Below are 27,382 nucleotides of genomic sequence, written 5' to 3' on the forward strand. Positions count from 1 at the left end.
ATCAGCCAAATTTGAATTTTACCCCTTTGTGAGTTAAAAGGAACAAGATAAGGAACATGATAATGATATACACATTCATCTCTCCGAACCATTCCTGCCAGATCAGTGCTCAGATTGGAACAGCTTTTGATATAGCCTTACCTTCTACTATCCTTGGAGTTTCAGGTCGCAGTTTGGTTCCTAGATCTCTTAAAATTGTAGGTCTTTTGATTTGTAAAACAGAAAAGCTCAGTGTTTATCTATATTTTTGTCAGCATTTTTTGTGTGGAAAATGTTGATTTACTGCTTGTGCCTTATTTTAATTTTTCTCCTCTCCTGCTGATGGATAGAGTGTGACTTAATCTTAGGCCTGCAATGTTCTTTTGCTGACAACCAAGTAGTGTGTGAGATCATCTGGCAATGACTTGCATTTTTCTCTCCCTCCTTGGGGTCTGAAAGAGATTGTGTATATAATGTGTTGTAAGGTACAAACACAAACATAATGTCCAAGGCATTGAAGCACTAGCACATAGCCATCAAACTGATCATGCTGTGTGCAGCTTTTAATTTGTGTTGTGGCAATACCGGATGGAGACTCGCTTCCCTTGCTAGGAAACCAGGGAGCAGCTCATGAAAAGTTTGGTTGTTCTGTGTGGGTAAAATAAAAGTTTCAGTTGAGTATTTTACAGAGTAATGGTAGCTAAAAATAATTTGATTTGAATATATGCTCGTGGTTACAATTAATGAAATTGTGGACATTTTTAATGAACCCCTGTGAAATTTTCTCCAGTGCTTTCAGAGCAAAGTGCAAGGTTGTAATTGGAAGCTCTAAACGTGTAAGTTATCTGTTGGGCAGCATCCTCCTTTAAATATAAGAAAATCTCCAAAAAGATATTATAATATGTTCATTAATTTTTAACCTTCAAAATATTTTTAATATGTCAATCATTATATTATTTCTAAGCTTTACAAGGCAATGTTATTTTTGCTAAAATAGATCCATCGCCAATTCAGCTGATCAACCAATTTTTGGAGCAGGCCTCCAAACCCTCTGTAAATGAGCAGAACCAAGTGCATCCACCGACTGACAACAAAAGGAACCGCACATTAAAGCTCCTTGCTCTCAAGGTAGCTGCACATTTGAAGTGGGATTTAGAGTTGTTGGAGAAAAGGTAATTTTGAAAATTGTGAGCCCTACTGGTTAAATATCTAAATTACTTTTTGAACTAAAACGGCCTTGAAGCATTGTTCACCTTTATAGAAGTCAATGTTATTACCCATGGAATTTATTAGTAGTACAATTATCTTTCACCAGTTTGACTGTGCCAGTGCTGAACATGCTTCTGAATGAGCTGCTGTGTGTCAGCAAGGTTCCCCCTGGTGTAAAGCATGTTGATCTTGACCTGTGCAGCCTGCCTCCAACAACAACCATGGCCATACTGGTGTACAATAGATGGTAAGATCAAATGTCTCGTATAGTAATTAATACTTTGTGATATTATATATTTTTGTCATAAACTGTGCAGCACTTGTGATCACATTGTAACGCTTTTATGCAGTTCACAGTCTTAAAATAATGTGGGAAGAGGCAAATAGCTATAAATTCAGTTTTCTGCTGCTAGATGTTACTTGCACATTTTGTGAAGAAATGGAATTCATAATGCCTTCATCAAGGAGGACAAAGAAGTGTGAACTTTTTTCTGGAAAGTAATAGATAAAAATATTTACCAGCTATCTGAACTGCTGTGATGCAATAAGATTAAATATTAACAAATTCTATTTCTTGATTTTTTTTTTAGTTTGCTACACAGGTGACTGTTTTATATGTACTAATTTTATATGTCTAATTTCCTGACTCTCATTCTGACGGATCCTTTTTTTCTTTGAACAGGGCGGTTAGAACAACTGTCCAGAGCAGCTTTCCAGTGAAACAGTTAAAACCTGGTCCTCCACAATTAAACATGTGAGTTCAATGCTATGAACAGGTTTAGAGCAGACTTTCCCGCACTTCTCTTGCTGGAGTATAATGCACAGTAGCTACTCTTCAGTACTCTCAAGTAGCTTAGAGACCATGTAGGGTCATCGACTACAGAAGGCATTGTGGCTCAGCACAGTCTGGCCTCACATTTTAGATCGGTTGTAACATTTCTTTTTATTCATTCATGAGATGGGTGTCACTGGCTAGGCCAGCGTTTATTGCCTATCCCTAATTGCTCTTGAGAAGGTGGTGGTGAGCTGCTGCCTTGAACCACTGCAGTCCATGTGGTGTAGGTACACCCACAGTGCTGTTGAGGAGGGAGTTCATGATTTTGACCCAGCGACAGTGAAGGAATGGCAATATATTTCCAAGTTAAGATGGTGAGCGGCTTGGAGGGGAGCTTCCAGGTGGAGGTGTTGCCATTTGTCTGCTGCCCTCGCCCTACTAGATGTTTGTTGAAGTGGGCTTGGAAGGTGCTGCTTAAGGAGCCTTGGTGAGTTGCTGCAGTGCATCTTGTAGATGGTACACACTGCTGCCACTGTGCATTGGTGGTGGAAGGAATGAATGCTTGTGGTTAGGGTTCCAATCAAACAGGCTGCTTTGACCTAGATGGTGTCAAGCTTCTTGGGTGTTGTTGGAACTGCACTCATCCAGGCAAGTGGAGAGTATTCCATCACACTCCTGACTTGTGCCTTATAGATGGTGGACAGGCTCTGGGGAGTCAGGAGGTGAGTTACTTGCCGCAGGATTCCTAGCCTCTGACGTGCTCTTGTATCCACAGTATTTATATGGTTAGTCCAATTCAGTTTCAGGAACAAAGGAACAGGAGTAGGTCATTAAGCCCTTTGAGCCTGCTCCACCATTCAGTTAGATCATGGCTGATCTCTGCCTCAAATCCATTTATTCATCTTTATTCCATTATTCCTTGATGACCTTTACTTGACCTCAATTGTGAAAATTCCAATTGACCCAGAATCCATAATAACCGCAATCCTTAGTGTGGAAAATTGCTTCCTGATTTTATTCCGAAATTACTTGGCACTAATTTTAGGATTGTACCCATTGTTCCTCCCCTTTTTATAAGATGTCCCCTCTTGAGATAGAGGCTTACATTCCATTAGCCATTTTGAAAACCATTAAAATCAGTGCACAGGCACAAAAAGTTTTTACATCTGGACACCCAAATCAGTTTGTTCCTATTCTCTAATCATTAAACAAAATATTCTGAATTGTTTTACTTGGATCCAGAGTTGATGACCTAGATATAAGATTTTGTACAGGTTGTGTACGACTTTCCTCTATTGGAGCAATGAGGCCTTTTGTAAAAGTTAGGAGTAAGTACCATTTAACTATATCTCAAGGTTAATGTGGTTAGACTAATGCCCATTTTACTCTGCAGTGATGTGAAGTAAACGAGGCAGCAACAATCTCTGGCAAACAGATATAAACTCTGGTGGTATCAACCACCGTTTTGTTTAGCCACGGGTAAGCTTTGTGCTTGATCCACCAGCACTGGGCAGCTTTTCCTTAATTTAAAAAAAGACATGCATTTATATATGCATTTTTCATGACCATTGGATGTCTTAAAATGCTTTACCACTTTGAAGTACTTTTGAAATGTAGTCACTGCTGCAATATAGGAAATGCAGCTGGCAATTTGTGCATAGCACGATCCCGCAAACAGCAGTGTGGTAACCAGAGATCTGTTTTTGTGATGTTGATTTTTTGTGATGTTGATTGTCAGGGCACTAGGGATAACTCCCCTGCTCTTCTAAATAATGCCATGGGATCGTTTACTTCTACCTGAGAGGGAAGACAGGGCTTTGGTTTAATGCCTTATCTGAAAGTGCAGCATTCACTGAAGTGTCAGTGATTTTTGAGCTCAGTTCCTGTCGTGGAACTTGAACCGGAATCTTGTGACTCAGATGTGAGTGTGTTACCAACTGACATGGCTGACACTATAAAACAAAGTACTATAAATGTTGGAAATCTGAAATAAAAACAGAAAATGCTACAAGTACTCAGCAGGGTCTGCGATATCTGTGGAGTGAGAAACAGAGTTAACGTTTCAGCTCGATGACATTTCAGTTCTGATGAAAGGTCATTGACTCGAATCGTTAACTCAGTTTCTCTCCTACAGATGCCACAGACCCTGCTGAGTATTTGCAGCATTTTCTGTTTTTATTGTGACCTTTCCTTTTTGGGGAGTACTGAGTGTTCCCCAGTCATCAGAGATCTGCTAGTATGAAATTAAGCTATAGTTTAGCACAAACAACCATATGTGCACAGTTGTTTGCCCTTTACCACCATCGCTGCGTTATCTCTATGGCAAATTAAATCTCTCAGATTCAGGGTGTTAGAAGTAGTAAATGTTCAAACTGCAGAGTTCAAGATTAACAAAGTGCAAAAAATTAATCACTATTCTAACAACCTTCCTATGGGAACTCGGAAAACCCATTTAGTGATGGTCCTCAAAGTTACTGATTTGTACTTCGCCTTGCTTGTACTAATGGGTTGTATCTAATGCATAGAGAGATACTATTAATGAGTTTCCAAAACCATACACTGTACTCCAACTTTCACTTGTCTTGGTGCAGTGTTACTTTGTTGCTTTTTCGCACTGCTAGAATTCCTTTTTGCTTTGTTTTTCTTTGGCTTCATCAACCTGTGTTTCAGTTGTTAGTTTCATGTGAACATTGATTTACAGCATGTTTATAGCTTAATTATGAGAGGCTAATTGTTTCTTCACAATTCACTCATCAAGAGATCCTAATCTTACCCCGCCCCGGCACAATGTAGTAAGCAATTAATCCCAGTGTTTTTCCCTCCACAACTTTAAAAGTTTATTCCACTCTGTGTGTAGATGAATTTCTGTTACCGGTTCTAAAATTACCTTTTACTGGTTTGAACATGTGTCCTCTACATAGATTCCCACAGTTTAAAATAATACTTGGAGTCGCTGTTTCCTGCAGCCTCAACAATCTTGTATGCGTTTAAGATTATCCCTCAGGTGTCTCCATTTTAATCTGAGAAATCCTAGTCTAACCAGTTGTTCCTCTTAGTTCTTAACCCTGACACTGAAAATTAGCCCTGTACCCCAGGATTTGAATGTCTCTCTCATCTCTTGGCAACCAGAGGTAGTTGCTGTATTCAAGTGTGTAGCCAACCAAAGCACTATACAGTTTAATCGTGATCTCAATTGAATTTGATTTACACTCTACTGCTAGGCAATTCAACACATGTTGATTGCTGCTCTGTATTGCTTGGTCATATTTAACATTGAGCCACCAAAGGCTCCCAGGTCTCTCTCAACTTAATTTATAGCTATTTTACCCCTGTTTATGGAGTGTGCATATCGTTGACTTTTCCTCATGTAGCCTTTGCGCTTGTCTGCATTAAGTTTTATTTGCTGTTGTGCTATCCATTTGCATATTTTGCTCAACCGATTCTAAATTTCTGATCTCCGTCTTCCATTATCCCTCCTGGTTTGTATCATCTGCAAATTTGACCACTTTGCATTGAGTGTCTGAATCCTGGTCAGTTAATGCAAATGAGAAATCATTTTGGTCTCAGTACTGAGCCCTGGGGTATCCGACTCAATACTGCTGCCCTTTTCCCAGGGTTCGCCCTGATTCCTTTATATCTTTTAAAAATCTTGCCATTTAAGGTGCAGTTCCCTTCCCTATTCTACCTTATTAAATATATTCTTCTGCAATGAGTGCAGCTGCACCTGTCTGTACATTCTGATGGCCTATTTATGATCCACACAATTTTTTCCCAACCTTCATCAAAATCACCAGATAAATAAAATATGATAAATAAGAATGATGCTAACACAAGTTCCTATGGAGCACCCTTCATCACATTTTATTTTCCAGCCAAGAAGCATCAATTCTATTTTTTTTGCTAACTGTCCTCCAAACATGTCCCTATCTACATACTATACTCTGCTGAAAACCACATGGATTTATTTTTGCATAAATCTTTTGAATGGTACATTGTCATTTGGTTTTACCGGGGGTGCAGGGAATTGAAGTAGATAAGCCATGTCATGTAAGGAGAGGTTAGGTGGTTTGAAGCTTGTTCAAAAGCTGGATTTTTTTTCAAAAATGTAAAAGGAGAGGTGGAAGGATATGGAGGGATAAATTCCAGAGAGAGGCACTAAGGTAACATCACCATTGATGGGATAATGAGTTATTTTAGAAAACTGTAGAATCAGAAGATGAAAAGGTGTAGATGGGGATATAAGCCTCAAAAAAGGTTATTGAGAGAAGGTGGATGAAGATGAAGGGAGGTTTGAAGACAAGGATGGAGATTTAGATTTAATGCATTAGAGATGAAGCCACTGTAGGGTTGCATAGATCCTTGAGCAAATCTGGAGGTGAAGATGAGGATGTGGGAAGAGAAGCCATTTCTGGAGATGCATTACCTGTATTTGAATAGGTAGGAGTGCAACTGTGTAAGCACATTCCTAAGGATCTGGACACAGCACAGATGATAGAAGATGATGGCATAATAAACTATCTCAAAACTGATATAAATCACATTCACTGCTTTTTCTTTATCTATAATTTCTGCTGTCTCCTCAAGTAATGCTATATGGTTGGTCAAGAATGACCTCCCTTTACGAATCTGTCTTGATTAACTCTGCACTTAGCAGTTTACCAGAAACTGAGGCAAAATGCACAACCACTTTATTTTTTGGGTTTCCCTTACTCGGATAAACACCCCCCCCCCTCCCCCAGCTGCCCAAGCTCCCATATTACTGACCTCTCTGGTGATCTGACTCTGATCTCTTTACTCCGCCATTGGTGGCTATGCTTTCAGCTGCCTGGTCCCATTCGCTGGAACTCTGTTCTGTTTTGCTTTACAACTCTCTCTCCCTTTAAGATCCACATCTGACCAAACTTGTGGTCACCCGTCTTATAGTTCCTTCTTTGGTTTGGCATCTGTTTTATTTTACATCTGAGGTTCATGAAGTTATTATGACACAAAAGGAGGCCAGTCAGCCAATTGAGTCTACGCCAACTCTCTCTAGAGCAATCCAATCCATCCTATTGCCCTGCTTTATCCCCATAGCCTATAGGCTATAGTAGTAGTATATAGAATAGTCTATAGACCCCTGAACAGTAGCTATACAGTAGGATAGAATAAATCAGGAGATAATGAGGACATGTGAAAAAAGCAGTATATTAATCTTGGGTGACTTTATGTAGATTGGGAAAATCAAATTGGCAGAGATAGCCACGAGCAACAATTCATAGTGTATTTGGGACAGTTTCCTAGAACAATATGTTGTGGATCCAACCAGGGATCAGGCTAGTTTGGATCTGGTAATGTGTAATTTAATAAATGATCTCCGAGTAAAAGATACCCTAGGAAACAGTGACCATAGTATAGTAGAATTTAGCATTCAGTTTGAGAATGAGAAACTTGGATCAGAAACAACTGTGCTAAACTTAAGTAAGGGTAATTACAAAGGAATGAGGGCAGTGTTGGCTGGAGTGGACTGGGATAGGATTTTAGCAGAAAAAAACAGTTGACGAACAATGGCAGACGTTTAAGAGAATAGTTCATGACTCACAACAAAGATGTATCCCAGTGAGGAAGAAGGATTCAAGGAAGGGGATAAACCAACCATGGTTAACCTAGGAAGTTAAGGATAGTATCAGATTGAAAGAAAAGACATACAATGTGGCAAAGATTAGTGGTAAGCCAGAGGATTGGGAAAGTTTTAAAAACCAACAAAAGATGACCAAAAAATAGAGGGAGAAAGTAAACTTTGAGGGTAAACTAGCAGAAATATAAAAACAGACAAAAGAGCTTCTTTTAAATATATAAAAAGGAAGAGAGAGACCAAAGTGAACATAGGCCCCTTACAGAATGTGGTTGAGGAAAATAATTTTGGGTAACCAGGAGATGGCAGAGGAGTTGAATAAATACTTTGCTTCAGTCTTCACAGTATAAGACACTAATAGCATTCCAATACTAAATAATCAAAAGGCAAAGCCGGGGAGGAAATAAATACAATAACTATCACTAGAAAAAAGTAGTAGGGAAACGAATGAGGCTAAAGGCCGATAAGTCCCCTGGACCTGATGGGTTGCATCCTAGGATATTAAAAGAAGTAGCTACAAAGATATTGGATGCACTGGTAGTAATCTTCCAAGAATCATTAGATTCTGGAAAAGTCCAAGAGGATTGGGAAACTGCCAATGTAACACCCTTATTCAAAAAGGGAGGGAGACAATAAACAGGTAACTATAGGTCAGTTAGCTTAACATCTGTCATTGGGAAAACGTTAAGAGTCTACTATAAAGGATGTAAAGCAGAGCATTTAGAATTACATTATCTAATCAAGCAGAGTCAGCATGGATTTATGAAGAGGAAATCATGCCTGACAAATTTATTAGAATTCTTTGAGGCGATAACTAGCAGGATACATAATGGGGAACCAGTAGATGTCATATATTTGGATTTCCAAAAGGCGTTTGGTCAAGTACCGCACGTAAGCATACTTAATAAGATAAGAGCCCATGGTGTTGAGGGTAGCATATTAGCATGGATAGATGCTTGGCTAACTAATAGAGATAGAGTTTGGATAAGGGGGGCATTTTTGGGATGGCAACCTGTAACTAGTGGAGTGCCACAGGGATCAGTGCTGGGGCCTCAATTATTTACAATATATATTAATGACTTAGATGAGGGAAGTGAATATACTATCGCTAAATTTGTGGATGAAACAAAAATAGGTGGGAAGGCAAGTGTTGAGGATGACACAAGGGGTCTACAGAGGGATATAGACAGGTTAAGTGAGTGGGCAAAAAAGTGGCAGATGGAATATAATGTGGGAAAACGTGAAGTTATGCACTTTGGCAGGAAGAATAGAGGAGCTGAATATTATTTAAATGGAGAAAGGCTGCAGCACAGAAGGACTTGGGAGTCCTTGTGCATGAATACCAAAAAGCTAACATACAAGTTCAGCAGGTCATAGGTAAGGCAAATGGAATGTTGGCCTTTATTTCAGAGAGAATGGAGTATAAAAATAGGGAAGTCTTACTTAACCTATACAAGGCACTAGTTGGACCACACCTAGAATACTGTGAACCGCTTTGGTCCCCATATCTAAGGAGAAATACACTGGCATTGGAGGCAGTGCAGAGAAGGTTCACTAGGTTGATTCCGGGTATGGAGGAATTTTCTTGTAATGAGAGGTTGAGTAGGTTGGGCCTGTACTCATTGGAGTTTAGAAGAACGAGAGGCGACCTTATTAAAACATATAAGATTTTTCGGGGGCTTGACAGGGTAGATGCCGAGAGGTTGTTTCCCCTTGTTGGACAGTTTAGAACCAGAGAGCATAAGAGTAAGGGGTCGGCCTTTTAAAAAAAGAGCTGAGGAGGAATTTCTTCTCTGAGGGTGGCTAATCTGTGGAATTCTTTACCACAGAGGGCTGTGGAAGCTGGGTCATTAAGTATATTCTAGGTGGAGGTAGACAGATTTTTAATCAGTAAGGGAATCAAGGGTTATGGGGACAAGGCTGGAAAGTGAAGGTGAGGATTATCAGATCAGACATGATCTCATTGAATGGTGGAGCATATTGTATGGCCAAATAGCCTACTTCTGCTCCTACGTCTTATGGTCTTACGGCCCTGCAAGTTTAGTTCCCTCAAGTGCCCATCCAATTTCCTTTTGAAATCATTGATCCTCTCTGCTTCCACCACCCTCTGAGGCAGCAAGTTTCCGGAGTTCCTGAGGGAATTTTGTATATAAACTCACTATGTAAATGCAAGTTATTGTTGTAGTGATAATTGTTGAGGTAAGTAACACTGTTAGTAAAGATAAACAGCTTCTGACTTGCTCCAGGCTACAGATAGACTGACTTGTCTGTATATTCGAACAAGATGGTTTCCGCAATCGTTGCCTGTGCAGAGCTTCCCTGACGTCAGAAAAGGCCCTGTCCAAAAGAACAAAGTTGCAGTACTGCCAGTTGAACTTGTCACTTTGCACAAAAATGTACTATACATATGAGTTTGCTGTTGTCATATTTGACTTACTACATAAATGAACTATTTTAAATCAATACAAATGTGGAGCAGCAATACCCTCTACCATTATCTGTACATATGCGATCTCAAAGTAGGATACATTCTAAGATATGCCACGACCTGAAAAATGTGCAATGTCTTAAATCAAATCAAAAAGCAGCCACACCTCACAAAATTGTAATGGGTGCTGCCTCAAAATTGGGGAATATATCCTCTCATTGTGGTTACCCTGATGATTGCATTGTAAGTTGCAATCTGTGTAGAATCATTTCATCATTATGTGGCAATGAACACAGCCAATTTTTAAATGTTCATATCATTGCAATTACCCTAATAAATTTCTTGGAATAATAAAATTGTTCATGGTTATGCATTTCATCTCTTCAAAATAGTGACTGGGATCCAAATGTAATTTTGGCATTGGTCCCCAAAGTAATTTTTGACATGCTTATCTTCTACTTGTGTTTAAATAACACAAGCATTTTTATCATTTATGTCTCAATAAATGAAACTGTTTGTATCAAGCTTAAAAAGGAGAAAATACATTTCATTGTCCACACTCGCAAGAAGTGAGAGTTCCAACCCCCACCCTCCCACTAATTAAAGTTGTAAATAGTTCTGCCTCACCAGGTATAGTCCCCCTTCCTTTCAAAAACATAGTCATTAGGCCCACTTCACAAATCACAATCTATCCCTGTATCAGTGCAAACTACCACTCCGCCTTGCTTTCCTCTCGAGCCCATGAACATGTTGTCACCTTACAAATTTATGCCCACCTTTATTGAAATACATTTAAATCTCTACAGTTGGGTTTCTGCACTAGTCACAGCGTTAAAATAACTCTAGTCAAAGCCACAGAAGACTTCCTGCATGATGGAGAAAGAAACTGAAAGATATGGGGACAGGATGGGAAAAGGTAATTGTAGGAGGAGGCTTGTGTAGAGTATAAATGCTGGCATTGGCCAGTTGGACAAAATGGCCTGTTTCTGTGCTGTAGATTCTGTGTAATCTCCTGTAATCATAGGATACTGTCCCTTGTCATCCTTCTTGAGCTTTCTGCAGCCTTTTTTAAAATTCTTTCCCAGGATGTGGGCATCACTTGCTAGGCCAGCATTTATTACCCATCCCTACTTACCCTTTAGAATGTGATGGTGAGCTTTTTGAATGTGATGCTGCAGCCTTTGTGGTGTAGGTGCACCCATCAAGTTGTCAGGGGATTTCCGGGATTAAGAAATGATGATATAGTTAGGATGGTGTGAGACTTGGAAGAGAACTTGCAGGTAGTAGTGTGCCCTTCTAGTTGGTAGAGGTCGCGGATTGGGAAGGTGCTATCAAATGAGCCTTGATGAGTTGCTGCTATCACTGTGCGTTGATGGTGGAGGGAGTGAATATTGATGGTGTTGGATGGGGTGCCAATCAAATGGGCTGCTTTGCCCTGGATGGTGTCAAGTTTCTTGAGTGTTGGAGCTGGACTCATCCAGGCAAGTGGAGGGTATTCCATCACACTCCTGGCTTGTGCCTTGTAGATTGTGGACAGGTTTTGGGGAGTCAGGAGCTGAGTTACTTCAGAATTCCCAGCCTCTGACTTGCTCTTGTAGCCACAGTATTTATATGGCTAGCACAGTCGGTTTCTGGCCAATAGTACCCCCCAGGATGTTGTTAGTGGGGGATTCAATGACGGTAATGCCACTGAATGTCAAGGGAGATGGTTGGATTCTCTTTTGTTGGCGATGGTCATTTCCCAGCACCTGTGTGGCGTGAATGTAACTTGCCATTTATCAGCCCATACATGAATGTTCTGCTTTGGCTGCAGTTGGTGATCCAGGTGCAAATTGTGCCCAAAGTTGCTAGTTTTGAGAGGTTTTTTTTTTGCCCTGAAAGCCCATTCAAACTCATTTGCATACCACTGAACATAAAATCTGCCATGAACCAGCATGTTGTACAGCGGTTTAGAACTTATTTTTTTTAAAAGATTTTTTTTGCTTTAAAATAATTCCTTGATATGTTTGAGAGTTTAATTTGGTGCAACTGAAAATGGGTTTATCATTTTAATTGGTGTTTAATTCACCACTACCTGTGGGCCAACTTGATTTTAAATAACTCAAATGTTTCAAAAAAACTATACAGAAAAAGTTATACTGGTGTACAGTAGTCAGTTTCCTAGTAAATTGCAGATTATATTCCAAAGTTTTAAAATATGCCTATTTTATGTCCTTGCACCTAAAAAAAAAAATGAGCTTAATTTTTAGACCCTCAAAGATCAGTTAGCAGAAACTTGCCATGGTGATTAATTCGATTTGAGGGTATTTTTTTAAAATTCATTCATGGGATGTCGCTGGCTAGGCCAGCATCCCCAATTGCCCTTGTTCAGAGGGTATTTAAGAGTCAACCACATTGCTGTGGGCCAGTCCAGCTACAATGCAGAATTCATGAATTTTGAAGTTGTCAAAGAAATGGTGGATATCAGGAGGACGTTTCCTTCCCTAAAGGATATTAGTGAACCAACAATCGACAATGGTTTCATGTTCGTCATTAGACTTTTAATTCCAGATTTTTATTGAATTCAAATTCCACCCTCTGCCATGGTGGGATTCGAACCCGGGTCCCCAGAGCATTATTGTCCAGCAACAATACCACTACACCATTGCCTTCCCAAACCAAAGTGGAGAGTGTGGGCATCGATCCCACAACCTCTCGCATGCAAAGCAAACAAGCACTCTACCATTTAAGCTAATTCCCCCATGCTGACTGTAAGGCTCTTCTAGTGAGATGATTTTTAAACTAGCGCAAAAGATTGCAGAAACTCGATGCTGAATATAATTTGCACATAAAATTCTGCAAGTTGTTGCGCTAGTTGTAGAAACCCCAAGCCACAGTGTCAGCATCATGCAACCACAGTTGTGTATTAGATAAGACACACTGAACCTCCCTGTACTAAACCTTTAAAATGTGCCTTCACCTACAATTTCAAAAGAACATGCCTAATTGCGCAATGTAAATATTTCCATTTCAACTAATCGGACTTTGGAGCAGGAGTAGGCCATTTAGCCCTTCGAGCCTGTTCAGCCATGATCTCATCAAATGGCAGATCTGGTTGTGGTCTCAACTCCACTTTCCTGTCTGTCCACCATATCCCTTGCTTCCCTTGTCTACTAAAAATCTATCTAACTCAGCCTTGAATGAATTGAATGACCCAGCCTCCACTGCTTTCTGGGGAAGAGAATTCCACAGACTAGTGAGCCTCTGAGAAAAAAATTCTCCTTATATGCCATCTTACTAGGGAGACCTCTTATTCTTAATCTGTGTCACCAAGTTTTAGCCTCTCCCATGAGGGGGAATGTCCTCCTGATATCCACCATTACTATTTCTTTGACAACTTCAAAATTCATGAATTCTGCATTGTAGTTTTTGTTGTGCAGTCTACAGAGATCACTTAATGCATATAATCTAGACTAACTGCATTGGTAGATGTGCTAATCTTTAAATGAAAAGTTAAACTGCTCAGGTGGATAAGTCACCAGGGCTGATGGATTGTATCCCAGGCTGTTAAAAGAAGCAGATGCTCTGAGGATCATTTTCCAATCCTCACTAGATGCACGCGAGGTACCAGAAGATTGAAGGTCTGAAAATGTTGTACCATTATTTAAAAAGGGTGCAAGGGATAAGCCAGAAAATTATAAACCGGTCAGTCTGACTTTAATAGTGGGGAAATTATTGGAATCACTTCTGAGAGACAGGAGAAATTGTTACTTAGGTTGATCAGGGACAGTCAGCATAGTTTTGTTAGGGGAAGATTGTGTCTCACTAACTTAATTGGGGGTTTTTTGAGGAAGTAACAAGGAGGATTGATGAGGGCAGTGCAGTGGATGTTCCCTACATGGATTTTAGTAAGGCATTTGACAAGGCCCCACATGGCAGACTGGTCAGAAAAGTGAGATCCCATGGCAAGTTGGATCCAAAATTGGCTCAGTGACAGGAAACAAAGGGGAATGGTCGATGGATGTTTTTGCAATTAGAGAATGGTTTCAAATGGTGTTCCACAGGGCTCAGTTTTGGGGCCCCTTGCTGTTTGTTGCATATATTAATGATTTGGACATAAATGTGGGAGGCATGATCGGGAAAATTGAAAATGACCCAAAAATTGGCCATGCAGTTGATAGTGAAGAGAATACATGGTGTCTCCAGAATGATATCAATGGTTGAGTGGGCAGAAAAGTGGCAAATGGAATTCAATCCGGAAAAGTGTGAGCTAATGCGTTTGGGGAGGGCAAACAAAGCAAGGGAATACTCAATAAACAGGAGGATATTGAGAGGGGTTGAGGAAGTGAGACACCTTGGAGTGCATGTCCACAGGTCCTTGAATTTGGCAGGATAGGTTAATAAGGTGGTAAAGATAGCATATGGAATGCTTTCCATTATTGGACGAGACATTGAATACAAATGCAGGGATGTAATGATGGAACTGTATAAAACACTGGTTAGACCACAGCTGGAATTTTTTGTACAGCTCTGGTCAGTTAGGTCACAGCTGGAATTTTTTGTACAGTTCTGGTCACCACATTACAGGAAGGACATAATTGCTCTGGTGAGAGTACAGAGAAGCTTTACAAGAATGCTGCCAGGACTTGAAAATTGCAGCTATGAGGAAAGATTGGATAGGCTAGGGTGTGTTCCTTAGAACAGAGGAGGCTGAGGGGTGACCTAATTGAGGTGTACAAAATTGATGGGCCTAAATAAGGTAGACAGTAATGACTTGTTTCCCCTAGCTGAGGGATCAATTACCAGGGGACATAGATTGTAAGGTGATTGGTAGAAGGATTAAAGGGGACATGAGGAAAAACTTTTTCACCCAGATGGTGGAGGGTGTCAGGAATTCACTGCCTAAATCAGTGGTTGAGGCTGAAACGCTTAACTCATTTAAAAGGTACCTGGATCTGCACCTGAAGAGCTGTAACCTGCAAGGCTAAGGACCAGGTGCTGGAAAGTGGGATTAAAATGAGCAGCTAGTTTCTTTTTCATCTTTTTCTTGCTGGTACAGACATGATTGGCTGAATGGCCTTTCTGCACTGTAACTTTTCTGTGGTTCTATCTTGAAGCTATAAAGGATCCAATGGCACTATTCGAAGAAAACAGTTTTTGCTCAGCACCCTGGTCCAAATTCTCCCCTCAATCAGCTGATTTTTTGATACCGAGGCCGTGATAGACACTGTGTCAATTCAAGTTCATCCTTGCTTTTTTTCCTATTCATGATTTCTTTGTCTGCCAGTATTTGGTGTTTTATTAAATAAATTGTTTTCTGCTCTTGTGCACAGAATGAATCAAATGCAGCAAGAAAAAGAATTGACAGATAACATATTAAAAGTGGTAAGATTCACAACTGTGCTACTTTATTGTTTTGAAAAAATACTATTAAGCCAATATTAAAATTTTCTTAAAGTTTTTAATTCTTTCATGGGATAGCATTTCAATCAAAAGGTGAAGAAAATTAAATTTGGGAAGACAACGTCAATGCTGTAGCTTCTTGTGTTTCGAAGTATTTGAGAATAGGAAAGATGGACATTTCAGTTCTCCTCCTCTGGTCTACTCTACATGCTTGTAAAACCCAAGGCTGTCATTACCCAGCTAAACTTCTTGATTTGTATTCTAGGTTGTTGAATCAATCTTGGACTGCATTGTGGGAGTGACCCTTTATCTTCTTACAAGAGATGGTTGCTTCAGGGAATTCGGGGCCTAGTGAACCCCTGGAGTAGTTTCATTCACATTGATTGTTTGGAGAGGAATTTTCCCAAATATTCCCCACCCCCCTGCCCCAATTTGGCTTGGGATTTTCATCCTTTTTTTAATCTCTTCCAGGAGATCACATGGTTTTCGATGTGATGAATAGTATATATGCAAGGGGCTGGATTCTACATCCTCAAATCTCCCTCCCCCGGCAAATGTAAAATAGGGCATGGTGACATTGGGTCGGCAATATGACGTCAGCATGCCAGTCTACGAAATCACGGAAGGCAAGGAGGCACAGAAATTGTTAGCCCAGCCACCATTTTAAAATTACTAACTAACATGGTATTGAGCTTGTTAATGACACAATCGTCTACAATTTTTCATTGTTCTGCTGCATTTTCCGCGAGTTGGGTGTGAAAACGTTTGGAAGTGTTTTGCGGCAGCCATTCAGCCCTGCAAGCCAGTTCCGCCACTCATCATGATCATGGCTGATCCTCTATCTCAAAGTCATACTCACGCTCTCTCCCCATACCCCTTGATGCCTTTAGAGTCTAGAAATCTTATCTGCTTTCTGAAATATATTCAGTGACTTGGCCTCCACAGCCTTCTGTGGTAGAAAATTCCACATGTTCACCTCCTTCTGAGTGAAGAAATTTCTCTTCATCTTGGTTCTAAATGGCCTACCCCATACCCTGAGACTGTGACCCCTTGTTCTAGAACCCCCCCACAACCAGAGGAAACATCATCCCTGCATCCAGTATGACCAGCCCTATCAAAATTTTATACATTTCAGTGAGATCCTCTTTGTCTTCCAAATTCCAGCGAATACAGGCCTAGTCGACCCAGTCTCTCCTCATCCTGACATCCCAGGAATCGGTCTGTTGACCCTTCACTGCACTTCCTCTATGGCAAGTATATCCTTTCTTAGGTAAGGAGCCCAAAACTGCACACACTGCTCCAGGCGTGGTCTTGCCAAGGCCCTATGCAGCTGAAGTAAGACATCCTTGCTGGTGTACCCAAAATCCTCTTGCACTGAAGGCCAACATACCATTTGCCTTCCTTTCTGCTTGCTGCACCTGCATGCTTTCTTTCAGTGGCTGGTGCGCGTGGACGCCCAGATCCCTTTGTACATCAGCATTTCCCAGTCTATCACCATTTAAATAATACTCTACCATTCTGTTTTCCTTAACGAAGTTGATAGCTTCACACTTAGCAGATACAGTACAACATGGATATGTATTTGCCCCCACACTCAACTTGTGTAAATTGCCTTGAAGGGCAATTAGGGATGGGCAATAAATGCTGGCCCAGCCAGTGATGTCAACATTCCATGAATGAATAAAAGAAAATATGCTTCTCACTACCCACCTCATTTTGTGTCATCAGCAAACTTGGAAATATTACATTTGGTTCCCTCGTCCAAATCATTGAGATATATTGCGAATAGCCGAGGCCCAAGCACTGATCTCTGTAGTACCCCTCGAGTCGCTGCCTGCCACTCCAAAAAATACCCATTTATTCCTACTCTGTTTACTATCTGCTAACCAGTTCTCAATTCATTCCAATATATTACCCTCAATCCCATTTGCTTTAATTTTGCACACCAACAGTGGGACTTTATCAAAAGCTTTCTGAAAATGCAAATACACCACATCCACTTGTTCTCCCTTATCTATTCTACTAGTTATGTCCTCAAAAAAACTCCAGTAGCCTGTCAAACATAATATCCCTTTCATAAATCCATGTTGACTTTGTCTAATCCTGTTGATATTTTCTAAGTGTCCTGTTATGTCATTCATTATAATAGATTCTAGCATTTTCCCTACTACTGATAGGCTAACCAACCAGTCTGTATTTCTCTCTTTTCTTTCTCCCTCTTTTTTTTTTAAATAAAGGGGTTACATTTGCTACCCTCCAATCTGCCAGGACTGTTATAGAAGCTACAGAATTTTAGAAGATGACAGTCAACACATCCACTATTTCCATGGCCACCTCCTTTAGTTCCATGAAGACAGAACTAAAGTAATTGTTTAATTGCTCTGCCATTTCCTTGTTCTCCAATATAAATTCTCCTGTTGCAAACTGTAAGGGACCTACATTTGCCTTCACTAATTTTTTTCTTTTTACATGCTTATAGAAGCTTTTACAGTCTGCATTCGTTCCTTAAATATTAGCGATAATAAGTTCCCCAATGTATCTTAGCCAACTTGCCCTTAATACCTTTGTGGTTTCCTTTGTTTAGATTTAGGACCCTAGTTTCGGATTGGACTACTGTCCATCCTAATGAAGAATTCTATCATGTTATGGGCACTCTCCTCTAAAGGACCCTCGTACAAGAAGATTATCAATTAACCTCTTCTCCTAGTGGATGTGTTAATTGTCATCTTCCAAAATTCTGTAGATTCTGGAACAGTCCCGGTAGATTGGACGGTAGCAAATGTAACCCCACTATTTAGAAAAGGATCTTATTGGATGGCGGAGCAGGCTCGTGGGGCCGCATGGTCTACTCTTGTTCCTATTTATTACATCCAATGTTCTTGCACCAGTATCAGATCTAGGATAACCTGTTCCCTGGTTGGTCCCTCGATGTACTGGTCTAAAAAAAATCTTGTACACACTCCAGGAATTCATCCACCACTGAACGATCGCGAATTTGGTTTGCCCAGTCTATTTGTAGATTATAGTCGCTTATGATTACTGCAGCACCCTTGTTACATGCATCTCTATTTCCTGTTAATGCCTTCCCCTACCTTACCACTACTCTTTGGAATCCTAAAGACAACTCCCACTGATGTTTCCTCCCCTTATTGCTTCTTAGCTCCATCCAGACTGATTCAACATCTAAATTTCCTGAGCCAATATCTTTTCTCACTATTCCACTGATGTCATCCTTCACGAACAATGCCAGCCCACCTCATTTTCCTTTTTGCCTGTTCATCCTAAATATCAAATACCCTTGGATATTCAATTCCCAGCCTTGGTTGCCCTTCAACCATGTCTACGTAATTGCAATCATTATCATACCCGTTTACATCTCTTTGCGCTGTTAATTCATCTGCCTTATTGTGAATGATCCGTGCATTCAGATACAGTGCCATTAGACTTGTCTTTTTAACATTTTTACACATTTTTTTGTACTATGGCCCTATTTGCTCTAGCCTTGTTCCCTCTGTCTTCCACTTTTGATTTCTTCTTTCCTGTCTTTCATTTCTATCTTTGTTTTCCTCTCATGTCTCACCACTCAGATTGCTATCCCCCTGCCACTCTAGTTTAAACCCTCCCCCACAGTACTAGCGAATACCCCTGCGAGAATATTGGTCCCGATCCTGCTGGGCTGCAACCTGTCCAGCTTGTACAGGCCCCATCTTTCTCAGAATCGGTCCCAATGTCTCGAATCTAAATTGCTCCCTCCTACACCATCTCTCTAGCCACGCATTTATCTGGTCTATTCTCCTATTCCTGATCTTGCTAGCATGTGGCACTGGGAGTATTCCTGAGATTGCTACCTTTGAGGTCCTGCTTTTAGTTTACTTGCTAGCTCTTGATATTCTGCTTTCAAGACTTTATCCCTCTTACCTATGTCATTGGTGCCGATATGGACCATGACCTCTGGCTGTTCACCCTTACCCCCTTCAGAATGTCCTACAGCCATTCAGTGACATTCTTGACCCTGGCACCAGGGAGGCAACATACCATCCTGATGTTATGTCTGTGGCCACAGAAACGCCCACCTGTTCTCTTTACGATAGAACCCCCAATCGCTATTGCTTTGCCACGCTTTTTCTTCCCGTTCGTGCAGCTGAGCCACTCGTGGTGACACAGACTTGGCTCTTGCTGCATTCCCCTGAGTAATCATCTCCCCCAGCAGCATCCAGAGCAGAAAGTCTGTTAGAGAGGGAGATGGACCCAGGGGACTCCTGCACTACCTGCCTAATGCTTTTACTCTATCTGGCAGTCACCCATTTCCTCTCTGCCCGTGCACTCTTTACCTGCAGTTTGACCATCCCTCCACGCGCTAACCACAAAAATATGTGTTGCCAGGAAGCTCCACAGTGACTTCAGCTGCAGCTCTAGATCCGAAACGCAGAGTTCGAGTAGCTGCAGCTGGAGACACTTCCAGCACACGTAGTTGCCCTGGATACTGGAAGTGTCCCTGACTTCCCACATCGCACAGGAGGAGCATTCCACGTGGCTGACCTGCCCTGCCATGACTCACCCTTAACTTATTCCTTTTAGTTTTACTTCCTCTAGTTTAAAGAGTATTAAATATATTAGGGACCTTACTTTACTACTTATACTTTAAATGTTACTTAATCTAAACTAAAGATCAAGTATTAAAGAATGGACAGTAGAAATACTCACCAGTTCCTACTTGCAAGGCTGCCACTCCTCTTGTGCTGGCTCCTGGTCCTACTCAATGAACTTATGTTTCCCCTGTGATGTCACTTTTGGATGTTTTCAAAAATCACCCCTGTGCAGTTTTTCATCTCCTGGATGCTGAGGAAGATTGAGGAAGAAAAAGAAAAGCGTTCCACCCTCCCCTCCTCACCAAACTCCTTTCTCACCAAACTTGCAGTGATTCCACTCTGCACCAGTGCACTCCAATTGGGCGTGGTCCCCCCATTTACACGGCTAATTGGCCTCCTTCCCACTGACCATCTGATACTTGATTCGACGAGTTGAAAAGGATGGAGCAGCCGGACCACTCGGTTTCCATTCCACCTTTCTCACCCTGCCGAAAAATGTAAAATCCAGCCCTGGGTGTTACAGTTGTGTGGGTCTGGCTATGTGGACCTGTCCATCATTGTTCATATGTTTGTACCTAACATTTTCAATTGAAAAGTTAACAGTTTCCGCCATGATAAAAGTGCTGTGATTGGGGGGGGGGGGGGGGGGTGAAGGGAAGATGTGTTTGGTGGTGGCATCATGCTGGAGTTGGCAGAAGTGGCGGAGGATGATCCTTTGAATGTGGAGACTGGTGGGGTGATAAGTGAGGGCAAGGGGGACCCTATCATGGTTCTGGGAGGGAGAGGGAGGTGTGAGGGCGGATGAGCTAGATGGGCCAACATGAAATTATGCTGAAACTCCATAGACTTGCTTTCCGGAGCAAATAAAGATTCTGTAATCAGGCTATTTCAGAGCATACTGTTCCATTATTCTGGATGGCTGTTTTTAAAAATTAACAGGCAACTTTAAATTTTGAGTAGCTGAAACTAGGATTCTCTCTATAGTTAATGATTCATGTACTACCGATGAGTGGTATATATCATACTTTATTGAAAGAGAGTACGCACTACTTATAGCCAGTATGGTTTCATTTGGTAATCAGGTGCAATAGCCAAACTTTATTTTCCAGTGTTCATTGTTTGTGTAAAACAGCAAACAGCAAGTTGTGGTAAATGATTATTTTTCAGACTAGAGTTGGTAGGCAGTGGTGTTCCCAAGGGTCAGTGCTAGGAACGCTGTTTTTGCTATATTGGAATAGAGAGTAAAATTTCAAAATTTACCAATTAAAACAAAGTTGGAAGAGCGGCAAACAGTGAACGTGACACTAATTGACTGTACCAGGACATAGGCTAGCAGAAATGGGCAGATAAGTGGCAGATGCAATTTCATATAGAGAATTGTGAGGTGATGCATTTTGGCAGAAGGGATAGAGAGATATAATACAGACTTAGTGGCATGGTTCTAGAATGCAGAGACAAAGGACCTGTGTGCATGAACCTTTGAAGGTGGCAGGACATAATAAGAGAGTGGTGAGCAAAGCATATGAGACCTTGGATTTCATAAATCTTTTTAAGCTCTGGTTAGGCCCCAACTAGAGTATTGCGCCCAGTTCCGATCACCACACTTTACAAAGGATATGAGGGCCCTTGAGAGTGTGCAGAGGAGATTTACGACAATGGATTCATGGTAGTGGGATCTTAGCTACAAGGTTGGGCTGGAGAAGCTGCAGTTGTTCCCCTTGGTGCAAAAGGGATTGAGGGGAGATTTGTAAAAGATATACAAGTTTATGACCAGCTTGGATAAGGCAGACAAGGAAAAACTGTTCCCATAAGCTGATGGTACAAGGACTAGGGGTCACAGATTTAAGGTTTTGGGCAAAAGATGCAGGGGAAATATGAGGAAGGACTTTTTTACACAACAGTTATTAATGACCTGGGACCTGCTGCACATGAGGGTGGTGGAAGCAGAGACGATCAATGAGTTGGAAGGAAATTGGATGGGCATTTGAAGGAAATAAATTTGCAGGGCTACAGGGATAGAGCAGGGGAATTGGACTGACCAGATTGCTTCACAGAGAGCCAGTATAGACTCTGGACAGAATGGCAGCCTTCTGTGCTGTAATTGACCCTGATTCTATGACGATCCTGTGGTTGCATAGCTTTAACGGGAGAACATCTTTTCAGGGAAAATTTCAGGTCAGGAAGCTGTCAGAGCATCTTATGTGTAATGATTGGATTAAGAGGCAGTATATCTTTGTGTACAACCTCGTTTGGACCTATTATTTGAAATTCCCTACCTAACTTCCTGTAACCCTGTGCTGCTATCCACCTTTTAAAACCTCCTCAAACCCCACCTGTTCAACTTGATTCAGCATATGGTTTCATTATGCCTATCTGTGAAATACTTTGAAACATTCTTTTTTCTCTGGATTCAAAGACCCAATGCAAATTGTAGTACCCCTGTCCTATGTAAAGAAACAAAAAGGAACTTGTGTTTGCATAAATCCTTTCATACCCTCAAAATGTCCTTAGAATGTCCCAAAGTGCTTTACAACCAAAGAAGTACTTTTTGAACTATAGTCACTTTTGTAAAGGACCGTCAACCATTTTGCACACAGTAAGTTCCCACAAATCACGATAAAAATAAATGACCAGATCATCAGCTGTGTCTGCGGCTCGTCTCCTCACAGGAGGTGAGAGCAGTATGGGAAGTCAGAGCTCCATGACAGGTATGTGCTGAGGTTACTTTAAAGGATCCAAATCACACTTTGCAGCACATCTGCTGGGAAATGCTTTCAGTTGGAAGCATTTCCCCTGCAGACTGATCGAATGAATTGTATTGTGCAGCAGGATGTGACTACTAGTTCCAGCATCAGTATCGCCCCTCCAACTTGTGCTGACCTCTCCTCTGTACACCTGAGAAGCGCGCAGCATTCTCAATGGAGCTGCTGGCTGCCCCTCCCTTTGGCCGCCATGATTGGCCCTACTGAAACTGGTGCCTACCTGCCATCCCTAATTGGGCAGTGAATGTGGATGTGGCCTGTTAATTGGCCATTTCCTGTAAGATCACGCTGGAAGTCAGGCATGAGTGGGGTCAGGACCTAGAAATGAACCTGATATGTATAAGCATTTCAAATGGAGAAAATTCAGGCCTACAGCCCATGTTTGAATTCCACAGCCAAAATGATTTGTTTCCAGTAAACTAGGAAAATCGGGTTAACATGTTAATCCACTATAAGCAACTTGCATTATATTTAATGCAACTTGTATTTAAAAAAAATTAAATAATTAAAAGCACATTAAAAAATAGTATCTAATTTTCATACCAATAGCTAAAGGAGCAGGCCGGAGACTCCATTCTGGTTTTGGAGGGAGCACTTCAGTTGACCACAGACCTTCATGTTCACACTATGAGGACACTGGACCAGATAGTAGCAGAACCTTGCCTGGCAAATGGAGAGACGGAAAGTTCAGCAGCTGGATTACGCATCAGTGTGGATGAAATGCATTGCCAGGTAATTGTCTGCAAACATGCCATATTTTCTGTTAGCTAGTTGGTGAAAGTGTGGGAAGAAGAAATTGCAATCCGAAGTGTGCCATAGAAGCCCAAGTTGGCTATATTTCGCTTGCTGTTTCCTATACATTGATGTTTGTTTTGTGCTTTCGTGGTAAAAGTAAAAGAAATAAGCATAAGTATATGGTTTATATTGGAAATAAATATTTGATAAGTAGCAATTGAGTAATTGGTCTTATGGTTTCTTGAAAGTTTCATGTTTTATTTGTACATCAGTAATCCTTGTAGATAGGCCACTCAAACTCAAATTGCTCTTCACTTTTAACTTCCAAGTCATTTCTTTGCCGGTAGGCTGTGCCCAATTGTTCCAATTTGCTCTATTTGGTTAACAGGAAATTGTCTGTTTTAGCACTTTATCCACTCAAATAGTTGTGAATTAAGTAGCATAAATGTCATTCTGTATTGAGAACGCAGTGACGCTACAGTTATCTGCAATGAGAGCAGCTGTTGAACTAAATAAAGTTTTAATGGAACAATATTATTCTGCATTTGTTGATTCCAGCCATCTGTTGACAGCTGCAGCAAGACAAACCAGTCCACATTTTTCTGGCCCATCCCAGAGTTGCTTCCTAACCCTTCGCTTCCTTCCTTAACCTGTTACTGTAGAAGACTTAGAAAATTTCGCAAAGGTACTTGAAAATCAAGAGGTGAAAGGGAAGGATGAAACTGAAAAACTATTAGACTTAAAGGCCGACAAGCCTCCTGGACCAGATGGCCTGCATCCTTGGGTCTTAAAAGAAATGGCTGCCGAGATAGTAGATGCATTGGTTATGATCTTCCAAAATTCCTTAGATTCTGGATGGGTCCTAAGCGATTGGAAAATAGCAAATGTAACACCTTTATTCAAGAAAGGAGGGAGACAGAAAGCAGGAAACTATTGGCCAGTTAGTCTAATCTCTGTCATAGGGAAATTGCTAGAATTCATTATTAAGGAGGTTTATAGCAGTATACTCAGAAAATCATAATGAGATCAGGCAGAGTCAACATGGCTTTGTGAAAGGGCAGTCGTGATTAACTAATTATTTAGAGATTTTTGAGGAAGTAACAAGCAAGGTGGATAAAGGAGAATCTAGATGTGTACCTAGATTTCCAGAGGGCATTTGAGAAGGTACCACATAGAAGATTATCACACAGAATAAGAGCTTATGGTATAGGTGGTAAGATTATTAGCATGGATAGAGGGTTGGTTAGATAACAGGAAACAGAGCAGGGATAAACAGGCCTTCTTTGGGTTGGCAAGCTGTAACTAGTAGATTGCTGCAGGGATCAGTGCTGGGGCCTTACTGTTTACAATTTATATCAATGACTTGGTTGAGGGTCCGAATGTATGGTAGCTAATTTTGATGGTGACACCAAGATAGGGTGGAAAGTAAATTGTCAAGAGGAGATAGAGAGTCTGCAATGAGATATAGATTGGTTAAGTGAATGGGCAAAAATTTGGCAGATGGAGTATAATGTAGGAAATTGTGAGGTTGTCCACTTTGGTAAGAAGAATAGAAAAGCAGTATATTATTTAAATGGAGAGAGATTGCAGAACTCTGGTTACAGAAGGATCTGGGAGTCCTGGTACATGAATGCAGGGATGTTAATATACGGGGATAGCAAGTGATTAGGAAGGCAAATGAATGTTAGCGTTTATTGCAAAGAGAATGGAATATAAACGTAGGGAAGTTTTACTGCAGCTGTACAGGAGCTTGGTGAGACCGTACCTGGAGTACTGTGTGCAGTTTTGGTCTCCTTTATTTGAGAGGATATAACTGCTTTAAAAGCAGTTCAAAGAAGGTTTACTTGACTCATTCTTGGGATTATTTTATGAAGAAAGATTGAGCAGATTGGGCCTATACCCATTGGAGTTTAGAAGAATGAGCGATGATTTTATTGAAACATATAAGATCCTGAGGGAACCTGACGGGGTGGATACCAGGAGGATGTTCCCTCTCTCGGAGGAGACTAAAACTAGGGGACATAGATTAAGGATAAGAAATCTCCCTTTTAAGATGAAGATGAGAAATTTTTTCCCTTGAGGGTAGTTAGTATGTGGAATTCTCTTCCCCAGAAAGCAGTGAAGGCTGCGCCATTGTGTTTATTCAATGCTGAGTTAGATTTTTGATGGACAAGGGAGACAAGAATTATGGGGGGGCAGACACGAAAGTGGAGGTGAGACCACAACCAGATCAGCCATGATTTTACCGAATGGTGGAACAGGTTCAAAGAGCCAAATGGCCTACTCCTGCTCCTAAGTCCCATGTTCCTTCTAGCGTGCTATTCTTCATTTGCCACCTTCCAGTCCAAACATCCTCAATAGATTTCACAATATTACATTTTGAGCCTCTCCTGCCTCCTCACTTCTCCCAGTATCTCTAGATGTGAGACCACCTTTAACCTGTCCACTCCAGGCTCAGCAACTGCTTCAGCATCATTTCCCCACAAATCACAACCCCCGCAAACTCCTTCAAACCTCTCCTTGCCTTCCAGCTCCCGTTTAGTATCTCTGCCATTTTCCTCACACCCTAATAGAAGCTCACAGACGTATCTCCCCTGGGGCCCCACACCACTACCCTCCAATGAGCATTTGCCCATAAAATGGCTTTCCGTTGCCCACCATGTTTTCTGTAAGTGCTCTTTAACTTCTTCCTTACCTTTGTATTTTCTTTCTTGTAACCTCCCACACACTGCATAATTTGCAATGTATTTACAGCACAGAAACCGGCCATTGAGCCTAACAGGTCCATGCCAATGTTTATGCTTCATACAAACCTCCTCCCTACCTACAGCTAGCTACACAAGTCTTGTAATTTGTGTTGCATTTGAGCTAACTTGTTATACAATGGACAACCAGAATTGTTGCTTTCAGAAGTAAAAACAAAACCTGTACCAAAAATAAAAAATGTTTTTGTTTTTATTTCAGATTTCCAGCATCTGCAGTATTTTGCTTTTCTATTAGCTGTACCCAAAAAAATGTTTGTTTTAAAGTTTGCTTAAGTATAGAATTGACCATTGAGGTATGTGGGAGTTAAACTAAGTTCAGCTTCCTAATGAAATATTTGTAAGTATACTGTGTGACAGCACGGGGTGGAATTTTGTGTCTTCGTGGCAGCAGGGGCAGGGCCAGAAAATGCGGCAAGCCCTTCAAAATTCCATTGACTTCAGTGGGACTAGAAGATCCTGCTGGTGGGAGAAGCTGTAAAATTCTACCCATGAACTAGGCGACCAATTGCAACTCAATCTGGTTACATTTTTCAACCAACTTATATTCCAGTTAACAAACTACAAGTGTAGAATGTACTGTTGCACATACCTTGTTACTGCGATTGTCAACCATGGACTGCTGATCAAATTAGTACTGACTACCACATGAGCAGCCAACAAAAATCCTCCACACATATATCAAAAATACTTACTTTGCATACATTATAATGTAATAATTGGAAAAGGTTTAACTATAATGGCTTCTAGTGACATTTGTACTTTGGTTTAAATATGGTATATTCTGCATTGACTTTTAAATGCAAATGTTATTTAGCTATTTGATTCCACACTATCTGAAAATGCTTATACAAATATGTCAGGAAATTGAAGACATATATCTTAAGAATAGTATTGCCAAGAGTGTTTAAATTTGCCACTGATTAATTTGATTGTAGGTTTGTTATGATCTGGGCACAGTATTCTTCAGTCAAGGCTCTTCAACCCCCACTGCCTATGAAAAAGCTAAGGAACATTTATTCAAAACTAGTGAACTGCTCTTAAAGGTACTTTGCAAAATACCTCACTGGCAAGTATGACTGTACAACTGGTGCTTTCCCCAATATGTTGTTCATGCTGCGAATCACGACATTAGGGTGTTTAAGAGGCT

General features: G+C 40.9%; 1 protein-coding gene across 3 annotated transcripts in view; it reads left to right on the forward strand.

The window, feature by feature from the left end:
• ints8 (integrator complex subunit 8) overlaps positions 1–27,382 on the forward strand; it is a 111,579-nt gene that overhangs the window by 19,730 nt on the left and 64,467 nt on the right. For all 3 annotated transcript variants that reach the window (XM_078540802.1, XM_078540803.1, XM_078540804.1), the window contains exons 3-8: positions 977–1,151; positions 1,295–1,435; positions 1,871–1,942; positions 15,315–15,366; positions 23,285–23,467; positions 27,171–27,278. In XM_078540802.1, coding sequence (XP_078396928.1) covers positions 977–1,151; positions 1,295–1,435; positions 1,871–1,942; positions 15,315–15,366; positions 23,285–23,467; positions 27,171–27,278 — 731 coding nt within the window. The remainder of the gene's footprint in view (positions 1–976; positions 1,152–1,294; positions 1,436–1,870; positions 1,943–15,314; positions 15,367–23,284; positions 23,468–27,170; positions 27,279–27,382) is intronic.

The sequence above is a fragment of the Cetorhinus maximus genome, chromosome 4 (genome assembly GCF_964194155.1).
Source record: "Cetorhinus maximus chromosome 4, sCetMax3.hap1.1, whole genome shotgun sequence".
Classification (NCBI taxonomy): Eukaryota; Metazoa; Chordata; class Chondrichthyes; order Lamniformes; family Cetorhinidae; genus Cetorhinus; species Cetorhinus maximus.